This window comes from Ranitomeya imitator, chromosome 2 (genome assembly GCF_032444005.1).
Source record: "Ranitomeya imitator isolate aRanImi1 chromosome 2, aRanImi1.pri, whole genome shotgun sequence".
Taxonomy (NCBI): Eukaryota; Metazoa; Chordata; class Amphibia; order Anura; family Dendrobatidae; genus Ranitomeya; species Ranitomeya imitator.
Window position 1 is genome coordinate 127,803,168 of NC_091283.1, and position 21,263 is coordinate 127,824,430.

Genomic DNA, 21,263 nt, shown 5'->3' on the forward strand with positions numbered 1-21,263 from the left:
CTCAGTAAGTACAACCACCTCTATAAAAGCAGTAAAGCACTTTGCTGGTCTGAGCATTCAGGAGTGTGTTAACACAATGACAAGGAAGAAATACATCAGCAATGATCTTTGAGAGGCTTTTGTTGCTACCCATTTATCTGGGAAGGGCTGTAAGGCCATTACAAAACAATTTGAGGTCAAACGTTCTTCATTGAAGACATTTTTTCACATGTCAAACATTCAAGACAGTTGACAATCGTCCCAAGAGTGAACATCCCAGCAAATACACAGCAAGGTTAGTCTGCATTGCTCAGAGGAATTGAAAAGAAAATGCAAGAGCTAAAGCTTAGACTCTAAAGGTCTCAGCCTGTTAAAACTCAAGTTCATGACAGTACAATTAGAAAAAGATTGAACAATCAGGGCTTATTTGCAAAGGCTGGTAAGAGAACGCCTCTTTCTTAAAAAAAAAAAAACACACACACATTGCAGCGCTGCTAAAGTTTTTGATGTTACATCTAAACAAACTACAAGACTTCTGGAACAATGTCCATTTGGAATAAGAAATCAAAGTGGAGATGCTTGGCTATAATACCCTACATACACCATGTTTTGCAAAAAACATACATAGTGCATCAGCACAAACATCTCATGCTGTCAAGCACATTGGTGGAGGAATGATTATATGGGCATGTTTGGTAGCCAAAGCAGCAGCTATCTGGAAAAACTTAGCCTGGGGGGCGCTGACCCATCAGTAGTGGCCCATCCTTCAAGGGGTATTCACAGGATATGACATAGATGTGTAGTAATTTCACATCCGACCAGAATGTTCAGAACTTTACCCTGATTCCCGCCACTGTCAATGGAGAAGTGGTCAGATTTCCATTCATTTGTACAAAAATTCAGAAAATTTCAGCACTGACAGCTGTGTGATGGGCTCTGATCTGAAGATAAATGCTGGTCCCACTGACTTCCATTACATAATACATTTAAGGAATATATTGTGAATATACCACAATCTCCCCCTATCAAATAAAGACAGGTTTATATCCATTTGTTGGTAATAAACATGGCTGGTGGTATTCCTTTCATTTCCAAATCACCCAATCATTTGCATTTCAGGATAATTGATAAAACTGTCATGGCCCATTCATGAAGCATTTCAGCTATTCCATTGGGAGTTCTCTCTGAGTCTCTGAAAAAAGGGGTTCAGACAGGATTCAAACAGATCAAATGGATTTTAGTTGCTCTTTTTATCCAACTGTGCCCATCTTTAACATGGATACAAGAATGTAGTCTACTGCTTCATACATACCTTATCAGAACCAAGCTTATTATATAGATATGGGTGAAAAACCAAGCTTACTCCATAGATACCATTACAGAACCAGGCTTACCACACAAATATTGCTACAGAACCTAACTTAGATACCATGACAGAACCAAGAGCCTAGCTTACTACATAGATATCATTATAGAGCAGAAAACTAAGTTTAGACATCGCAGCGGAACCAAGAACCAAACATATCTATTGGATACCATAACAGAACTAAGCTTAGATACTGTAATAGAACCAGGTGTATACAAAGTACCAGAACCAAGCTTATACACAGTACCAGAACCAAGCTTATACACCGTAGCAAAACAAAGCTTATACACAGTACCAGAACCAAGCTTATACACAGTACCAGAACAAGCTTATACACAGTACCAAAACCAAGCTTATACACAGTACCAGAACCAAGCTTATACACAGTAACAAAACAAAGCTTATACACAGTACCAGAACCAAACTTATACACAGTACCAGAACCAAGCTTATACACAGTAACAAAACAAAGCTTATATACAGTACCAGAACCAAGCTTATACACAGTAACAAAACAAAGCTTATACACAGTACCAGAACCAAGCTTATACACAGTAACAAAACAAGGCTTATACACAGTACCAGTACCAAGCTTATACATAGTAGCAAAACAAGGCTTATACACAGTACCAGAACCAAGCTTATACACAGTACCAGAACAAGCTTATACACAGTAGCAAAACAAAGCTTATACACAGTACCAGAATCAAGCTTACCACATAGACAACATAGCAGATCTAACAACAAAACATACCTGGAAATTAACCCAGAGTAAATATACTTGCGAATTCCTCTAGCAGGATTGCTTTCACAAAAATTGTGAACATATCGAAATGTAAATGATTCCACTGTACATTCTACTTTTTCTTTTGTTAGAGGAAAAACAGACCCATTCTCATTGTAAAAAAATAAAATAACTTTACAAAATCCAGTAAAAACATTATATAATTAAGATAGTTACAGTACATCCACTTTTTTTGCTGTAAAAGTCAATATATTTGAAAACATGATGCAAATCTAGTCTCAGCTACAGATTTTACCTTTTAAACTTTTACTTACATGATATTGTACATACTCCTTTATATACACACACAGTGGCTCACCTTGTGAGAACATAGGCAACCTTTCACACATAGTGTATGTGCACACACAGGCACATGTAGGCATACAGAGTCATAATTTCATAGATACATATTTCCAGACACACATGTATTTCCAGACACATATATTTATATAGACACATTCAGTACATAGATGTATTTACATACCGATACATAGGCAGATCTACGTATAGACAGATAGAGGCATTTTCACATACACACATAGGTGAATTTACACACACATATACACATAGGTCATACAGTGGGGCAAAAAAGTATTTAGTCAGTCAGCAATAGTGCAAGTTCCACCACTTAAAAAGATGAGAGGCGTCTGTAATTTACATCATAGGTAGACCTCAACTATGGGAGACAAACTGAGAAAAAAAAATCCAGAAAATCACATTGTCTGTTTTTTTAACATTTTATTTGCATTTTATGGTGGAAAATAAGTATTTGGTCAGAAACAAAATTTAATCTCAATACTTTGTAATATATCCTTTGTTGGCAATGACAGAGGTCAAACGTTTTCTGTAAGTCTTCACAAGGTTGCCACACACTGTTGTTGGTATGTTGGCCCATTCCTCCATGCAGATCTCCTCTAGAGCAGTGATGTTTTTGGCTTTTCGCTTGGCAACACGGACTTTCAACTCCCTCCAAAGGTTTTCTATAGGGTTGAGATCTGGAGACTGGCTAGGCCACTCCAGGACCTTGAAATGCTTCTTACGAAGCCACTCCTTCGTTGCCCTGGTGGTGTGCTTTGGATCATTGTCATGTTGAAAGACCCAGCCACGTTTCATCTTCAATGCCCTTGCTGATGGAAGGAGGTTTGCACTCAAAATCTCACGATACATGGCCCCATTCATTCTTTCATGTACCCGGATCAGTCGTCCTGGCCCCTTTGCAGAGAAACAGTCCCAAAGCATGATGTTTCCACCACCATGCTTTACAGTAGGTATGGTGTTTGATGGATGCAACTCAGTATTCTTTTTCCTCCAAACACGACAAGTTGTGTTTCTACCAAACAGTTCCAGTTTGGTTTCATCAGACCATAGGACATTCTCCCAAAACTCCTCTGGATCATCCAAATAACTTCAGACGGGCCCGGACATGTACTGGCTTAAGCAGTGGGACACGTCTGGCACTGCAGGATCTGAGTCCATGGTGGCGTAGTGTGTTACTTATGGTAGGCCTTGTTACATTGGTCCCAGCTCTCTGCAGTTCATTCACTAGGTCCCCCCGCGTGGTTTTGGGATTTTTGCTCATCGTTCTTGTGATCATTCTGACCCCACTGGGTGGGATTTTGCGTGGAGCCCCAGATCGAGGGAGATTATCAGTGGTCTTGTATGTCTTCCATTTTCTAATTATTGCTCCCACTGTTGATTTCTTCACTCCAAGCTGGTTGGCTATTGCAGATTCAGTCTTCCCAGCCTGGTGCAGGGCTACAATTTTGTTTCTGGTGTCCTTTGACAGCTCTTTGGTCTTCACCATAGTGGAGTTTGGAGTCAGACTGTTTGAGGTTGTGCACAGGTGTCTTTTTATACTGATAACAAGTTTAAACAGGTGCCATTACTACAGGTACTGAGTGGAGGAAAGAGGAGACTCTTAAAGAAGAAGTTACAGGTCTGTGAGAGCCAGAAATCTTGATTGTTGGTTTCTGACCAAATACTTATTTTCCACCATAATATGCAAATAAAATGTTAAAAAAACAGACAATGTGATTTTCTGGATTTTTTTTCTCAGTTTGTCTCCCATAGTTGAGGTCTACCTATGATGTAAATTACAGACGCCTCTCATCTTTTTAAGTGGTGGAACTTGCACTATTGCTGACTGACTAAATACTTTTTTGCCCCACTGTACATGGGCGTCTATATACCCACATAGACAGGCAGATTCACACACACACACAAACACACACATATACTGTACATAGGTCATGCATAGATGTCTTTGTACAGTAAATTTACATGTAACAAATGTTCCCTATTTACATATTTCCATATATCAACATATTTAAACACATACATTTTTTATATAGAGAGATACATAAGAATCCTTATATCTGCACATAGTTATATTTACATGCACACAGACATAGGCATATTTACATTTACACAAGTATACAGACTATTACACAGAGGCACACTTCTGAACATACTGTACATACACACAGGCTTGCTTTTCCACACACTGCACATACATAAAAACAAACACATATTTATATATGCACATACTTAAGCACAAATTCATACTTTTCATACTTACATGGCACATAAGAGTGGCACAATGGCAACTCAGACAAAAGAGTGGGCACCAGGGAGAAACCAGGAGAACTATGGGGATATGGAGGGCTTTGGTACCAAGGTGCAAGGCAAGTTAGTGCTTCTCAGGCAACCAAACACACATCAGAGTGCTTTGCACAGGACGTTCCAACATAACCTAGAGTCACAACGTCCTATGTGCTGCGGCTGGAGAACTGAACATCCTGACACTTGTTGGCATCAAAACCTCAGGTACATAGCCAAGGCAGGCAACCTGAAGTATTGTGGTGGTTTTGAGGCACTTTTAAATAATTACAGCAGTCTAGATGGTAGCCAATTTTCTCAGGCAGCAGACATCTACCTGGGGACCAATCTGGGAGAAACAAGTCCTCCTGACACACAGCCCTGCCCGCCCCTGGCCACAGGACCTTGCTGTCACTGAGTAGACCAAGAACTCCTCTCTATCCCAAAGTATTGTAGAATGAAATGTGAGACCATCTATCCAAAAGACAAAGCTTGGCCGAAACTGGACTATGCACCAGGACGATGATCCCACTAAAACCAACAAATCTACATCACAATGGATGAAAAATGAAAAAAGAATTAAGGTGTTGCACTGGCCCAGTTAAAGGGGTTGAGCGGTCCAAATCGATAAGTCTGCAGGCACTCTGACTTATAAATCCACCAATTCACACACTGTGCGCTGTGGGGATTCACCAGTTTCTGAGCCAGGACCAGAGAGTATGTTATATGAGTTATTAGTTATACATACCCTTGGACAGTGGGCGCGGGCTCGACGATACACTTGCAGTGAGCTGAGGCAGTGCTCTGACTAGTGACACGCATGTCTAGTGGACATGACTGACTAAAGGGCACGGCCTCTGGCCAGGAGTATGTATAACACATATGTATCCTTCAGTCTCAGCTCAGTAACCGGTGAATCCCCGCAGTGCACAGTGCGTGTGCTGGGGGGACTCATAAGTCGGCAGTCACACAGAAGAGTGACAGCAGGCTTGGACTTAACAACCTTTAAAGCCCAGATATTAACCCACTTATAATGCTGTAGTGGGATCTTAAGTGTGCTGTGTACAATGAATTGCCACAAAACTCAAGGAACTTAGGCAATATCGGAGAAAGGGGAGCCTTATGATGTGAGAGACTGATAAAGTCATATAGAAAATGATTATTGCTGCTAAGGGTTCTACGAGCTCTGGATTCATGGGATGTACTTATATTTTCACACTCTGCTTCTGCATTTTTGCCTTGTTTTGTTAAATAAATTAAGGCTCATTGTAATTTGTCTTGTGTTGTTCAACTGAGGTTGTACCTATTTTTATGGCCTTCTAAGGACCAGATTTTTTTAATTATATCCTAATATGTGAAACCATAGAATTCAAAGAGTGTATAGTTAGTTTTTCTCATGATTGTACAAGGGATGTCTTCAAGATGTCATAGACAAAGTATATTCAGAGAAACGCAGTCTAATTATTCAGATGGAACTAGCACAATGGAAACGTTGCTTATCGTAAAACAATGGCCCCAATTCATCATTGCTGTTTTTTTCAGTTTTCTGGAGTAATTTGCTCCTTTTTAGTGGCTGTGGTATTTGTGCCTTATTCTCTATACACTTTGTGCCAATTTTTAAGCTGTCTTTTTTTAAAGTTTTTCTTCATTTTATAATTTTTCTTCAACAACTTTGCTTACCCAGATGTTTTAGACAGATTCATCAAATGCAAATTCTTCCAGATAGCAATTCATTTTAGCGGGGATATCACGGTACCTGGGCTGAGCTTTTGGAAATGAAGAATCCTCAGTGGTACACAATTACAGTTTTTATTCAGCCCAACGCATTTCGGTGCTGAACTGGCGCCTTTTTCAAGGTAGAAATCAAAAGCAGTTGATTTTTTACCTTGAAAAAGTTGCCAGTCCAGCACCGAAACGCATTAGTGTGAATAAAAACCTTAACTTTATACCAGAGAGGATTCTTCATTACTGCAAGCCGGTCCAGGTAACGTAACATCACCGTTAAACTGATGTTGCTCATTATGGCACCATATTTCAGAGATATCCCCACAAGATAGCGCTGCTTCTTGGAAAGATTGGCCAATAAGGCATCTGATCAAAAATGTCACAAATTGTTTAGCGGATTTGACAGAGGAAGTCTCCAGATGCCTCCCTCCATAAAACTGGAGGAAGGGTGGACACCGGGGAGAAACCAGGAGAAGATCCCATAAAAGTTTGTGGGTGCCCTATTATATCTGTGGCCAATTTGGAAGTTGTATAGACTTATATTATGGTTAGCAGGTTGTTATTTTATGAGATCCGCATACAGCTGTACCATGCTCCACTAAGTGCCCTAAACACAGAGCTATTCTAACTTAAAAGCAATAGTTAATATTACAAAATGGAAAAATAAGGAATTTCCCAATAAAATTCATATAAAGAGCATGAGAAAGTCTGAATATCCTAATTTGGTCATATCCCAGTTGCTGATTCAATTAGGCATTTACAGTACATTTGAAATGACAAAATATGAATACTGCAGACGTATGACATATGGACACGTTCTGGGTTTACGTCTACCCCATAGACGTTTATGTAAGTGTTACAGAATAGACCTTAATTACCAGCTTAGTCGGTGATCATAAAGTGAATAGAGCATGACAGTGACAACATTTGTGAATAGAGTATGAAAGTAACACATTGTCATTTAGCATCAGCTATATGTAAGAATAGTTGGTGACTGATACAATTTCTTTTGATCGGTAATGTCTGTGGCAGCTCTTATCTCCTACCAGACATGTCCGAGTACATGAACATGAAAAAGGTGACCTGTAGAGAGTGCTATCTGGTAACAATGTACCGTAAGAAAAAATTATTTCTAAATGTAATTCCTTTAGCTACGGTAAATCTTACACATTACAATCTAAGGCTATGTGCACACATCAAGATTTCTTGCAGAAATTTCCTGATCAAAACCGGACATTTTCTGCAAGAAATCCGCATGCGTTTTTTGCATGTTTTTTGGTCCGTTTTCTGCGTGTTTTTTTCCGGAGCTTCCCAATGCATTCAATAGCGGGAAAAACATGAAAAATCCGCAAAATTAATGAACATGCTGCGTTTTTTACCACGATGCGTTTTTTTTTTCGCAGAAAAAAATGCATCATGTGCACAAAAATTGCAGAATGCATTAAAAATGATGGGATGCTTATGTATGCGTTTTTTATACATTTTTCCCGGGGAAAACGGCAGAAAAAATGCGAAAAAAACGCGAAAAATCCTGAACGTGTGCACATAGCCTAAGAATCAATAATCCCTACAAATTAATATGGTACTTGTAAATATGGCTTAATGCCATAGTTATATTGAATTGGTATTATGCTGTGAAGTTAAGAAGTGAAGCCTTACAAAGTGGAGATGGCCATTTTTAATAAGGAGTAGAGTGGCTTGTGTCTTCTGCTGGCCAAATATGGGCTGTTATATCACAGAAGGGCACTTCTGCGGTGTTTGCCTATCTTTGAATCTGTTGGGACTACTGATTCATAGAATATTAGTGTTGGAAGAGACCTCCAGGGTCATCGTGCCCGACCCCCTGCTCAATGCAGGATTCACTAAACCATCTCAGACAGATGTCTATCCAGCCTCGGTTTGAAGACTTCCATTGAAGGAAAACTCGCCACCTCTCGTGGCGGCCTGTTCCACTCATTGATCACCCTCTCTGTCAAAAAGATTTTTCCAATATCTAATCTGTATCTTCTCCCTTTCAGTTTCATTCAGTTGCTTCTTGTGTTATGCAATTCTTCTAGCAAATTAGCAAATATTTTACAGAACTTGCTTATTAAACTATTTTCAGGGGTCATACACAACCCGTTTCTCACTCATATCAATGAATAGGGTCATCCACAGGAGACAACTGCTCTATACATGGTCTGCTCTAGCAACTTCATGATCAAGAAGTGAATTGATGTAATACATAGGAGTCTACAAAATGGCTGCTTCAACAAGGTGTATATAATAGGTATGTTTAAAGGGGTTGTATTTTAATCTTGCATGGAATAAATTTGTAAAGTGCTTGTAAAAACAATCAAGTTTGCAACCTACTTGTTATTGAAAATCTGCTCCGTACACAAGAATAATGATTGTTTACTGGTCTTTGCCTAGGTTACTGGCCACTGCTGCAGTGTATCAGTGGTGGCCAATGTCCTAAGCAAGAAGTGCCGCACTTAAAGACGTGCTTCTAACAACGTTTTTATTCTCTTAATATTGTAATCATCATATTCTACAGCACTGTGTACTTACAATTGCTCATTTTGCCTTTCTACCCAGTTGATTCTTCTCTTTTCTCTGCTCTATATAGAAACAGGAAGTATTGTACCTGCAGTTATCATTCCCCTCTTCAACTCCTGACCCAGCTGCTCCCTCCTCCACCTGCCAGGGACTTTTGCAGTGACTTATAGCTCATGCAGGGAAAATTGACCTCCTGTTTCCTTCCACATAGAGTTTAGAAGGATTCAGCTTGTCAGTTAATAATCACGTGATGTCATAGACCTAATAGAATAGAAAAGAATTATCTGGGTAGCAAGGCAAAATGAGCAATTGTAAGTTCACAGTGCAATACTTGATGACGGCAATAAATTAAGAGGCTAAAACTTTGAAGGGATGAGTGCTTCTTTAAAACCTATCTCCTATAGAGCTTGTCAGCACTGCTGTAAAGGTAATCAGATCACTGGATCCAGCCAGCTTCAGTACACCTACAATCCTCTGATGCTGGGGAGGCAAAGCTACCTCCGTTTGCCACTTTGCAGGCACATAGGTCAGGTAAGCAACACAATGATGCCGCTTATTCCTTACTGTAAATTAATCAGAAGCACACAGCCCCTGTTAAGCAGGAAGCCAAGGAGGCAGAGGAGTAGTGTACTCCTGTTCAACAGGATGAGAAAATCCTTTAAAGGTGTGGTCCTCTACTATGACAACCTTTTCTTGATCAAAATGTCTGGCCCTGATAAAATAATAACGCTGTCGGCAGTCGCTCTCCCCGGGATCTCAAGCGGTGTTGTGGCACGTGACCCCGGTGCCCAATCAGTGCTGGCATCACTATCCCCATCTTTTGAACAAATCGATCATGAAGAAGTCCAGGCTGCAGGTGATCCCGGAATTCCTCTTCATGATCGATTTGTCGAAGGTGAGGACAGTGACGGAGATGCTGATTGGGCTCTGGGGTCATTTGTCACAATACCGCAGAAGAGCCCTGGGGAGAGTGACTGTCGACACCGTGGGAATGGCGCAAGCATGGGAGGTGAGTATAGGCTTTATTATTTTTTGGGGGCCAAGCAAGGGATGTGAGAAGTTGTCCAACTAGTGGACAACTTCTTTAAGTATAGCCACATAATTAGCCTAAACTATGTTCCTTTTATCATTACACAAATAATTTTAGTAATTTTTAAGTAAACCATGAATGCAAAATGACACAAATTGTATCCAGCACAATTTGCAGAGATAATCTTTCAGGTGAAAAAGTTGAATTGATGAATACATCTGATATGTGATAGTTCACCGTGCAATCCTGGCAGTGGTCAGACAGTTGTGGTAGACTTAACCTTAGAGGATAATACTTGCTTAAAACGTCTTTTCAGGTCTTGCATGTTTGGAGACCTTGGGCGCACAAGTTGGAGTCCTCTTCGTTTTTCTCCATTACAACTGAAAATCATCTTACCAACCTCTTGGCAAAGCTGGTAAAATGCTCCATATACCCCTTCATAATTTTCTCTGGCAGATACTTCAGCATATGTGCCAGTCAGTTCATTGGCTAGTTGGACCCCTTCATCAGATTCTACCTGCCGGGCCCTTAAGAGATCAGCTTTATTTCCTACTAAAAGCAGAGGAATTTTGGTGTTTGGGTGGATTTTCCGTAAATGCTGATATAAGGGTCTAATCACTCGGTAGCTATTGTAGTCTGTGATTGAAAACACAAAAACAAAGCCATCTGCCCAGTAAATGGATCGGTTGATCTGCTCCTGGCAACAAATACTGTCTGCATCTTCCTGTGAAAACAAAAGGGAAACACATTTAGCAAGCGAAGAAATGGGGCCCTATCCTCCATATACAATGTGTGGTTTGCTACTGGTCCCTGCACACTAGCTTTGCTGGCCCTGGGGCCTCTTTAGGTGACTGCCGTGCTTTTTCAATTTTCTCAACGTAAGTAATTTTTTCCATCCCATTTCCATATATAATGGGTTTTTTTGTCTTGAAGGACACAGTATTTTCCTGAAGCCACAGGGGTAATCTGCAGATAAATACTGTCTTGACCACTTCCAAACATGGCGATTTTCCGTTTTTGAACGTTTGTTTTTTCCTTCCCTTTTTCCAAAAGCCATAATTTTTTTTCTCTGCCCACATAGAGCACTTGTTTTTTTTCTGGGACCAGATGAAGTTTTTATTTACACCATTCATTTTATCATTCAATGTATTGTAAAACAGGAAAAAAAGGAAAAAATTGTGGTGAAATTGTGCAAAAAAAGCAATTTCTCAATAGTTTTTTGGGGCTTTGTTTTTACAGCCTTTTTTTAATTAATTTTAGATTTTGATACAGTAGATCGGACTTTTATAGTTTTATGGACGCAGTGATACCTAATGTTTTAGTATTATTTCTTTATTTTTAATAGGGGAAAAGAGAAGTGATTGAATTTTTTTACATGTATTTATTTTTTTTCTATATTTTTAAAACCTTTTTTCTTCTCTACCTTTAACCTCCCTTCGCAACCCAAGTGCCCTCCACTATCACATCATGGTGGGGGCAACTGCATGCACCACGGTTTGCTCAAATGCATGCGCCATGGTTCGCGCACATTAAATATCACTGTCAGAGTAGAAAAAATATATCTTTGTGCCGTGTTAGCCAGTAGAGTGAAAAATATTAAAATTTGAGAGTCCTCAGTGGTTGATACCTTTTATTGGCTAACTGGAAAGATGGTAACAAATATCAAGCTTTTGAGACTACTCAGGTCTCTGTTGAAGTCTCAAAAGCTTGCTATACCAAAATGTACAGTTTTTCTTTTCAAGTGTTAACAAAAATGTGAAATTTTTTTTTTGCTTTAGTCGCCATTTTCTGAAACCCAGAACATTTTCATTTTTCCAAAATTAGAGCTGCTTGTGATCTTATGTTTTGTGCCCTGAGGTAGTGTATTTATTGATACTATTTTGGGGTAGACACAGTGTTTTGACCGCCTGTTAATGCAATGTTGTGTGTTGATTTTGTTTTCGTTATGCCTATTACTGATCAGATTTATTTATTTTATAACTTTATAGATCTGACATTTCTAAATGCAGTGATACCAAATACGTGTATTGCTTTTTAAATTGTTTTATTTTCAACGTGTCAAAATGGGGGTAATTTGAACTTTTGTGTTTTTTTTAAATTTTTTCATATTTTTAAAAACTTGTTTACTTTTCACTGGATTTAATAGTCCACTAAGGGGCCTTGAAGCTTCAATCGTTTGATCACTTGCCATGAGTTGGCGTTCACAGGAGTATCATAATGACAGGCACGGGAATCATCCGCATATCCCTGACTGTCATAACAACCCACCCCCAATCAAGTCACAGGAGCGCCAATGTGACCATGGAAAGATGCACTCCTTGTCCGCATGTAATGTAATTCCACATGTAATGTAATTCAATCAGGAAAACCCACACATAAAACTCAGCGTACCTGCAAGAGTAAAAAAAGAAGAACAGTGGGCATGAAAGGTCTATAAATCCCATACACTTTGCTTGTATACCAGGACAGCAGTAAAGCACAGCCATAGGATCAGCTATCATTCTTCTGTCCAGCTGCATCTGCTCCTGTTTAAATAATGTGCAATTAATATAGATGAGGTTTTGAGTAATACATTGATGGATGAGCTTGCACCATGTCCCAAGTCTGTTTGACGGTTTCCTTTTATCAGGAGTGAGCCTCAGGAAGATGGGAAACTCCATGTTTGGATTGAAGATTACATTTTAAACCTCAGATCCAGTAGAAAAAGGCCTGAAGCCCTGTTTAAGCAACATAAATGAAGTAGTGATATATGAGCTTGGACGTTATGACTCAGTGTTTGTTAGCCAAGTCAAGTCTTGGAAGCAGATCATGTGAATTAAAATGGTTATATCATGTAATGCAGAGTCATCAGGGGGATTTGTAATTGTTCCTTTAGTGTTTATACACAGTCATACACTCGCAATCCTCCAACATTAGCCTGCATAACTACTGACCTAATATTTGCATCTGATATAGCTGGATACACATACGAGGATATCAACACAATAGAATTTAAGTACAAGGCCGGCTTCACACATTTGTGGAACACAGACTATGCAAAGATCAGAAAAGCCGGCCAAACTGCTGGGTTTCCCAACCTGAGCTAGCTGCTTCATACAGTACCAGTGACATGTTGGGACATATTGTAAATTCATACTGATGGCAGGAAAACCACAAACACATATGAAAACAAGGAGAAAAGACATAGGTGTGAGACCAGCCAAGGTGTGTTTAATCTTATATTCCTCATAGTTCCCTTCTTTAACAGTGATGAAAGTTTTACGCCCCCTATGCATTCTCTAAACCAGCACTGTCACATAGTCACCTAGAATGGCTTTCAGTCTTGAAGGAGTTTCCAGAAGTGCTAAACACTTTTTGGCTTCTTTGTCTTCACTTTGCGGTTCAATACACCTCAAAATCTCAATTATTTTGAGTGATTGTGGAGACCATGTTATCTGATGAAGAACTTTGTTCTTGTCACTCTTGGTCACTTTCCTTCTTGGTCACATGCCTTTATACAGCCTTGAGGTGATTTTGAGTCATTGTTGTGTTGCAACACAAACAATGGTTTGGTAACTGGATGGGTGGTGGACCCACTGTGCCGTGGCCCAAGGAAAGCCCAGAGAGAGCGCAACTAGGTGCCTCACCAAGTCCGACCTCGGATACACAGCGACTAACGATACCGCAATCCGAGGAGAGACAAAGGAGTGCTACAACACAACTGACCTCGAGTGGATGGCAGCTGACTCCCAAGGGACTGGAGGCAGAGATGGCAGACTGGGCAAGTACTGACAGGCATGGCTGGTACAGCAGCTGGCACGACAGACACACAGGCTGGTACTGGTAGGCAAGTGCAGGCAGCCATGACTGACAGACAGGCAGGTGGCTACGGCTGACAGACAGGCAGGCAAGCACGGCTGATAGGCAGGAGGGGCAGTAGTAGAGGAATGGTATACTGAATACGAGTACTGGGACTGGAGAACTAGCAAGCGTGTTAGATATACAGGTGCTCAGCCATCTCCATGCTGGAGGAGGTGCGTTAAATAGTAAGTGTCCTCCAGAACTTGGCTGTGGACACTTTAAGAGGATGCGCACAGCCTCAAAGAAAGGGAAAGCGCACATGCGCTGCAAGCACAACGCCCAGGGATCTTTGGGCAGAGCGCGCACTCCAGGCAGCTGCCAACTCAGAGGAAGGAGACAGTGCTGGATGGGGGCCATGGTGGTGAGAAAGCCGGTGTCTCTGCCTGGCGAGGGAAGTAGAAGGCAGAGACGCCAGCGCTACAGGTTCCACTAAGTGCAAACCAAATGGGATGGCATGACGTTGCAGAATGCTGTGGTAGCTAAGCTGTGTCTTTAAGTTGGAATAAATCACCAATAATGTCACCAGCAAAGCACCCCCATGCCATCACAACTTCCACCCCATGCTTCATAGTGGGCACCACACATGGAGAAACCATCCACTAACCTTTTCTGAGTTTCACAAAGACAATGCAGTTAGTACCACAAACTTTTACTAATTAGGCCACAGTACAGATTTTCACTGATCTAATGTCTAGTCCTTGTGACTCTTGAAACAAGAAAACCTCTTCTTCTTGTTTGTGGTCCTCAGAAGTGGCTTATTTGCAGCAATTTTGCTATAAAGGCCTCCTGCTTTCAGTCTCCTTTCAACAACCGATGTTGAGATGTGTCTCCTACTTGATATCTCTGCATCATTTATGATGGCTATTATGTGACATGCTGTAAATTTTCAATTTGTAAGGCTGGTAACTCTGATGACTGCAGCAGAGGAAACTGTTGTTCGTGCTTTCCTGGGTTGGCCTTCTCTTGAGAGCTTGTTTTATCATAGCGGTTTTTATGACTGCACTTGAGGATTACTTCAAGGCTCTTGCAACTTTCTGGATTTACTGAACTAAGTTTCTTAAAGTAATGATGGATTGTCATTTGTTTTGCTTAGTTGAGTGGTTCTTGCCAGATTCTGGCTTAGAACAGGTGTGTAAAATGGCTCAGCACCATATGAAGCTATGTTCCAAAACTGCCCCTGTGAAACACATCTGATGGTCTTGAACAGGTTCTGAAGGCCAGTGGTTCCACAAACCAATTCTTGATGAGGCATACCTGTTCATTGGGAGTCATTCTAGGTGATTACCTGATGAAGCTGCTTGAGAGAGTGCCAAGAGGATGTAAAGCTGTCATCAGAGTAAGGCGGGGGTACTTTGAGGAAACTAAGGTTTAACACATATTCTGCTTCTTTACTCCATGTCTCCATATGTGTGCGATTATGGTTTTATTGCCTTCAGTCTGAATGTATAATGTGCATATTCCAATAAGGACAAGGAAAATCACTGCATGAACAGGTGTGACCGAACTTTAAACCAGTACTGTATAGCTCTAGAAAGCAGCTGGCTTAAACCTCAAATCTCAGCAATTGGGTTAAGTTTTCTGATCTGAGAACAGTCTGTGTTTCATAGACGTGTGAAATCGGCCTAAACGTGCAATAAGAACATGGTGTCTTTAATAATTCAAGTCATCAGAATTTCAAATCTTATTTTGCAAGTTTAACATAAATGTATCCATTCACTGTGCTTCTTCAAGTAGATGAGGTTTGTGGTGTCTGGACTCATGGAGGCCTATGGGTCTCAGAGGAGTTGAAGGGACTCAAAGTTCTACCCAGTATCTCTGCCCTTTTGTTTTAGCGATTGGTAGGCAGTGGGAAAAAGTGTTATATTTTGATGGACATAAAAAAATAATTTTCAAAAACTGAAGCCACATCCCACTGTAAGTTTCTCTGTTAATCCATTTTATTTATTGTAACTGTATATACTGTATTGTTTTGTTGCTTTTGTAAATTCTTTTGTATATTTTTTTTATAAACACTGCCTATCGTTCTGGATTAAATAGAACATTTAATTCTGCTCCTTTTGTTCTGAAAAGGACACACTCCTGAAAGCCATACACTGCCAGAAACCAGGCGTCCGATCAGCCTGTAAAAAAAAAAATAATGGTGGCAGGGAGTTATCGTGGATTTAGAAGTGACCATAACGGGGTATATATATTCCATGCATTGGAATGGGAGGTGTATAAACCATGCACACACTGTTAGTTCTCCAATAACTGGCCTATTAGTGGTAACAGCCACATCCTGTTAATCTGTTGGCCAATCGTGTAATTGTCCTGAGGATAGGAGGTAGCAGAGAGCTGTTTGTGACAAAAAAGTAATAACGGGGTGGTTCAGCGCGATTCCTCTGGCTGTGATCCTTGACATACTACACTTAGGATATTGAGAAATTCAATAAAAAGATGCTTTGAAATGCATATGAAAATATGCTTATATTTTGTAAACCTATTTTGGTCTCTTTGATGCTAAAAAAACACACTAGGTGAAGGTGTTTAGTTTCTTTCAGAAGATACAAAACTGTGTGCATACGGGATCTAAGTTCCTTTGAATATAATTTGCAATCCATTTTCATTAACTTACACTTTTTGCACATTTGATGTGCTAATATGGAAAATCAATTTATTTTAACTACTTAAAAATGCCATTTCTTTTTCCGATCTGGAAATTTTAGTTCTTTCCATTGCTTGGAAAATACATGCCCATGTGACCACCCGCAATTAGAGGAATACAAGTTCCTTCAAAATAATGAGAAAAGCATATAAATCATAAAAAAAAACCATACTAAGAAGAATTATTTCACAACTTTTTTCCACCTTTTACTGTCAACCATAATTTGTACAAATTGATTGAGAAACAAACTGAAATCATTTCATGAAGAAAATAAGAATAACAGAACTAAAATAAAACGGTTGCATAACTCTAAATAACCTCTTATAATTGGGGATATGGTTGTGTTCAGAATTAGCCAATCACATTTAAACTTATGTTAAATAATAGTACCGAGCTGCCATAATTTACAGGGATTTTGCTTAACCCCATTTAAAGTTTCAATACGCTAGTAGGATTTTCTTAGTTGCTTTTTACAGCAAAAACCATGTGCACATGGACTTCAATGAGAGGTTTAACTTAGTCATAAAAGTGATATTATCTAGAACTGAGTGTCCCTCAAAACGAATGAAAAGAACAGAAGGAAATCGGTCCAAGAAGCTGCCAAGAGGAAACAGCAACATTAAAGGAGCTGCAGGAATTTACAACAAGTACTGTTTTTGTATGCAACATTTACCAATAATCTACCATTTTCATCATATGTCTGGCCAAGTGGGTTAGGGTGGCAAACTGGAAGGCTGTTATTAGAAAGAAAAATATTGAAGCATAGCTATGTTTGGCCAAAACCTTCATCTTGTCTGCCAAAAGCTAGGGTGAAAACGTGCTATAGTCTGATGAGAGGTTGAACCTTTTGGCCATTATTTCAAAAGGTATGTTTGATGCAAAGTTAATAATGCAGATCACCAAAAGAATGTCATACCCACAGAGAAGAATGGTGGAAGCAGCATTATGCTTTGGGGTTGCTTTTTAGTAGCTGAAACTGGGTCTTTAGTCAAGGTGGAGGGAATTATAAGCAGTTCCTAATTGTTAGGACTGGCGGAACGCACCAAGACAGATGGTATAGATGCGTTCGCAGTCCGGGGTCCACCGTGCAGGTGAAAACCTGCTGCTAGCAATTAGCAGACTATATGGCGGTACACTAGAGTATACACGCGTGGGTTAACCTCACCCAGCGTGAAAGAAGCAATCCTGTTAAGGCACAGGACCGCGGTACCGCACCTAAAGCGCGAGCAAGTAGTCAGCGAACTCAACCCCAACTGGGATTGAAGTCCGATTAGACCCTTGCTGGCGCAACACCGCAACTGGGTGTGAAATGAAACAGAAGAGCATGCAGTGCCGCACTGACGAACGCCACTAACCACCCAGGCTTGGGTAAGGAAAGCACAGAGGAAGTGCACGGCGCCGTACTGGCGGTCACAGCAACTGGACGCTATAATGTGTGACTAGTGCTGTAGGATAAGTCGGGCGCTAGGTAGCAGCCATACACCTTCCGCGAACAGTCATACTATAGGGTAGTGGTATCCAAGGACGACTTGCACTCACAACATACACACATTAGCAATTGTTTGACAATACTAGCGCATGGCCGTGCGGTCATGCGCAGTTTATATAGCAGCAGCACAGGAAGTGGCCACAGCACTTTTGCCCTTCTAGGACCTGCCAAGAGGACCAATGGAATGTGCTGCAGAACCTGAGCACATGACCCTCGATCTCCAACAGGAGACCTTACGCTGGGCATGCTCAGTACGTGCAGACAAGGACTTAGTCCCAGAGAAGTCCGCTCGCTGCTGACCAGCACAGACTTTAATAGCAGAGACTGGAGAAGCAGCAGTAACTCTCAGAACAGAGTGAGAATGAGCAAGACGCTGGGACCAACGTCCTTGCTGAGCAGACTCCACTGCGGCTGGACAAGAATGGGAGACCGCAGCAGAGGTGGCTCGAGATTCCCCCTGTGCAGAAGCGGGAACTCAAACCCTAACATTACCCCCCCTCCTAGGGCCCCCCCTCCTTGGGCCTCGCTACGTTCGAAGGCAGCAATGAGCTGCGGAGCCCGAATGTGCTCAACAGGCTCCCAGGACCTGTCCTCAGGGCCATAACGCTTCCAGTCCACCAAATAAAATTTTTTACCACGCACCACCTTGCACCCCAAAATAGCGTTCACCTCATAATCGTCCGAAGACGAACCCGATGTCCCAGCAGATGACTCGGAGAACCGGGACATATACACGGGTTTCAAGAGGGACACATGAAAGGTGTCGGTGATACCCAGGCGTGGCGGAAGGGCCAAACGATAGACCACAAGATTAACCTGCTCGAGGACCTTGAAAGGACCCAAGTAGCGAGGAGCAAATTTAGTGGACTCAACTCGCAGCCTGATGTTACGGGCGGAGAGCCACACCAAGTCGCCAGGAGCAAAGGTCGGAGCGGGGCGCCGATGAGCATCGGCGGAGGACCTCATTCTCTCCTTAGAGGCCCGAATGGCATCCTGAGTGCGGTCCCAAATATCCCGTGCCTCCACAGCCCAGTCTGCCACCCTGGAGTCGGCGGAAGACACGGGCATAGGCACAGGTACCCGTGGATGCTGACCATAGTTGAGGAGGAATGGGGTTTGTCCAGTGGAGTCGGCTACGGCGTTGTTCAGTGCAAACTCTGCCCATGATAGCAAGGATGCCCAGTCATCCTGCCTGGCTGAAACAAAATGTCGCAGGTATGTGACCAAGGTCTGGTTGGCCCTCTCTACCAACCCATTCGTCTCGGGATGATAAGCGGAAGAGATATTCAACTCAATACTGAGAAGACGACACAGCTCTCTCCAGAACCGAGACGCAAACTGGGGACCCCGTTCACTGACAATTTTGTCAGGCATACCATGTAGGCGGAAGATGTGCTTAATGAACAACGCAGCCAAGGCCCGTGCAGAAGGTAACCGTGGTAGCGGCACCAAATGCACCATTTTCGAGAAATGATCGGTGATGACCCAAATGATGGTACAGCCGCGAGACTTGGGCAAACCCACGACAAAGTCCATCCCGACCATCTCCCAGGGCCTATCTGCCACCGGCAAGGGATAGAGCAACCCAGCTGGCCTTTGACGCGGAGATTTATTTTTGGCGCAGGAGACACACGCCAGAATATAATCCCTGACATCCCGGACCATATGCGGCCACCAGTACGTCCTCGCCAGTGGCTCAGATGTCCTCTTTGTCCCAAAGTGTCCACCCACTATGGACGAATGAGCCCAAGAGAGAACCTCCGGTCGCAAATTAATGGGCACAAAAGTCTTGCCCGGAGGCACAGACTCAAGCGAAACCGGTGCTACGGTTCTCAGGCTCTCCGAGGGAACAATAAGCCGAGGCTCCTCTTCCTCCTCTTCAGTTGACATAAGGGAGCGAGAGAGAGCATCAGCACGAATATTCTTCTCCCCGGCGAGAAAATGAAGAGAAAAGTGGAACCGGGAAAAGAACAAGGACCATCTGGCTTGGCGAGAACTTAGCCGCTGGGCTGTCTGTAAGTAGACCAAATTTTTGTGGTCAGTGTAAACCTGGAAGGGAAACCGCGCACCTTCCAGAAGATGTCTCCACTCTGAAAAGGCCAACTTCATTGCTAGCAGCTCCCTATCCCCGATGGAGTAGTTTCTCTCTGCTGGCGAGAAAGTCTTAGAGAAGAAGAAGCATGGATGCTTCCGACCTTGAGCATCCTTCTGGTAGAGGACTGCTCCAGCACCAACGGACGAGGCATCCACCTCCATTAGGAATGGCTTATCCACATCGGGACGATGTAAGATGGGAGCGCTAGCAAAGTGGGACTTAATAGAAGTGAAGGCCTTGGAGACCTCTTCCGACCACAATTTAGGATTCGCTCCCTTCTTGGTGAGGGCTACCAAGGGAGCTACCAGAGTTGAGAAGTGGGGAATGAACTGGCGGTAATAGTTAATGAACCCCATAAAGCGCTGCACCACTTTAAGAGAATGGGGCTCTTGCCAGTCCATCACAGCCTGTAGTTTGGCAGGATCCATAGCCAATCCCTGGGCGGAGATGATATAGCCCAGGAACGGCAAAGACTCCTGCTCAAACATACACTTCTCCAACTTAGCGTAAAGAGAGTTTGCCCGTAGGAGGTCGAAGACTCTGCCAACATCTCTCCGGTGGGAGTCAATATCTGGAGAAAAGATGAGAATATCATCCAGATAGACTACAACTGAGGTGGAAAGCATATCCCGGAAGATGTCGTTGACAAAGTCTTGAAAAACGGCTGGGGCATTACAGAGCCCGAAGGGCATCACCAGATACTCATAGTGCCCATCTCTGGTGTTAAACGCCGTTTTCCATTCGTCCCCCTCACGGATGCGAATCAGGTTGTAAGCACCCTGCAGATCTAATTTAGTAAATACCCTTGCTCCCCGAAGCCTATCGAAGAGCTCAGATATCAAGGGCAAAGGATACTTGTTCTTAACGGTGATAGCGTTAAGACCCCTGTAGTCTATGCATGGACGTAGCTCCCCATTCTTCTTCTGCACGAAGAAGAACCCTGCCCCAGCAGGTGACACTGACTTCCTGATAAACCGTCTTGCCAGATTCTCTTGAATGTACTGAGACATGGCCTCCGTCTCCGGGAGAGATAATGGATAAACTCGACCCCGGGGAGGCTCCGCACCAGGCAAGAGATCGATAGGACAGTCATAGGGGCGATGGGGCGGAAGGGTCTCCGCCGCCTTCTTGGAGAACACGTCTGCGTAAGACCAATATTGCTTGGGGAGAGAGGA

General features: G+C 42.2%; 1 protein-coding gene across 1 annotated transcript in view; it reads right to left on the reverse strand.

Annotated features, from left to right (window-relative positions):
- Positions 1-10,248: 10,248 nt before the first annotated feature.
- LOC138667233 (ras-like protein family member 11A-like) overlaps positions 10,249-21,263 on the reverse strand; it is a 51,899-nt gene continuing 40,884 nt past the window's right edge. Inside the window, exon 4 of the mRNA XM_069755499.1 lies at positions 10,249-10,744. Coding sequence (XP_069611600.1) covers positions 10,277-10,744 — 468 coding nt within the window. The 3' untranslated portion in view covers positions 10,249-10,276. The remainder of the gene's footprint in view (positions 10,745-21,263) is intronic.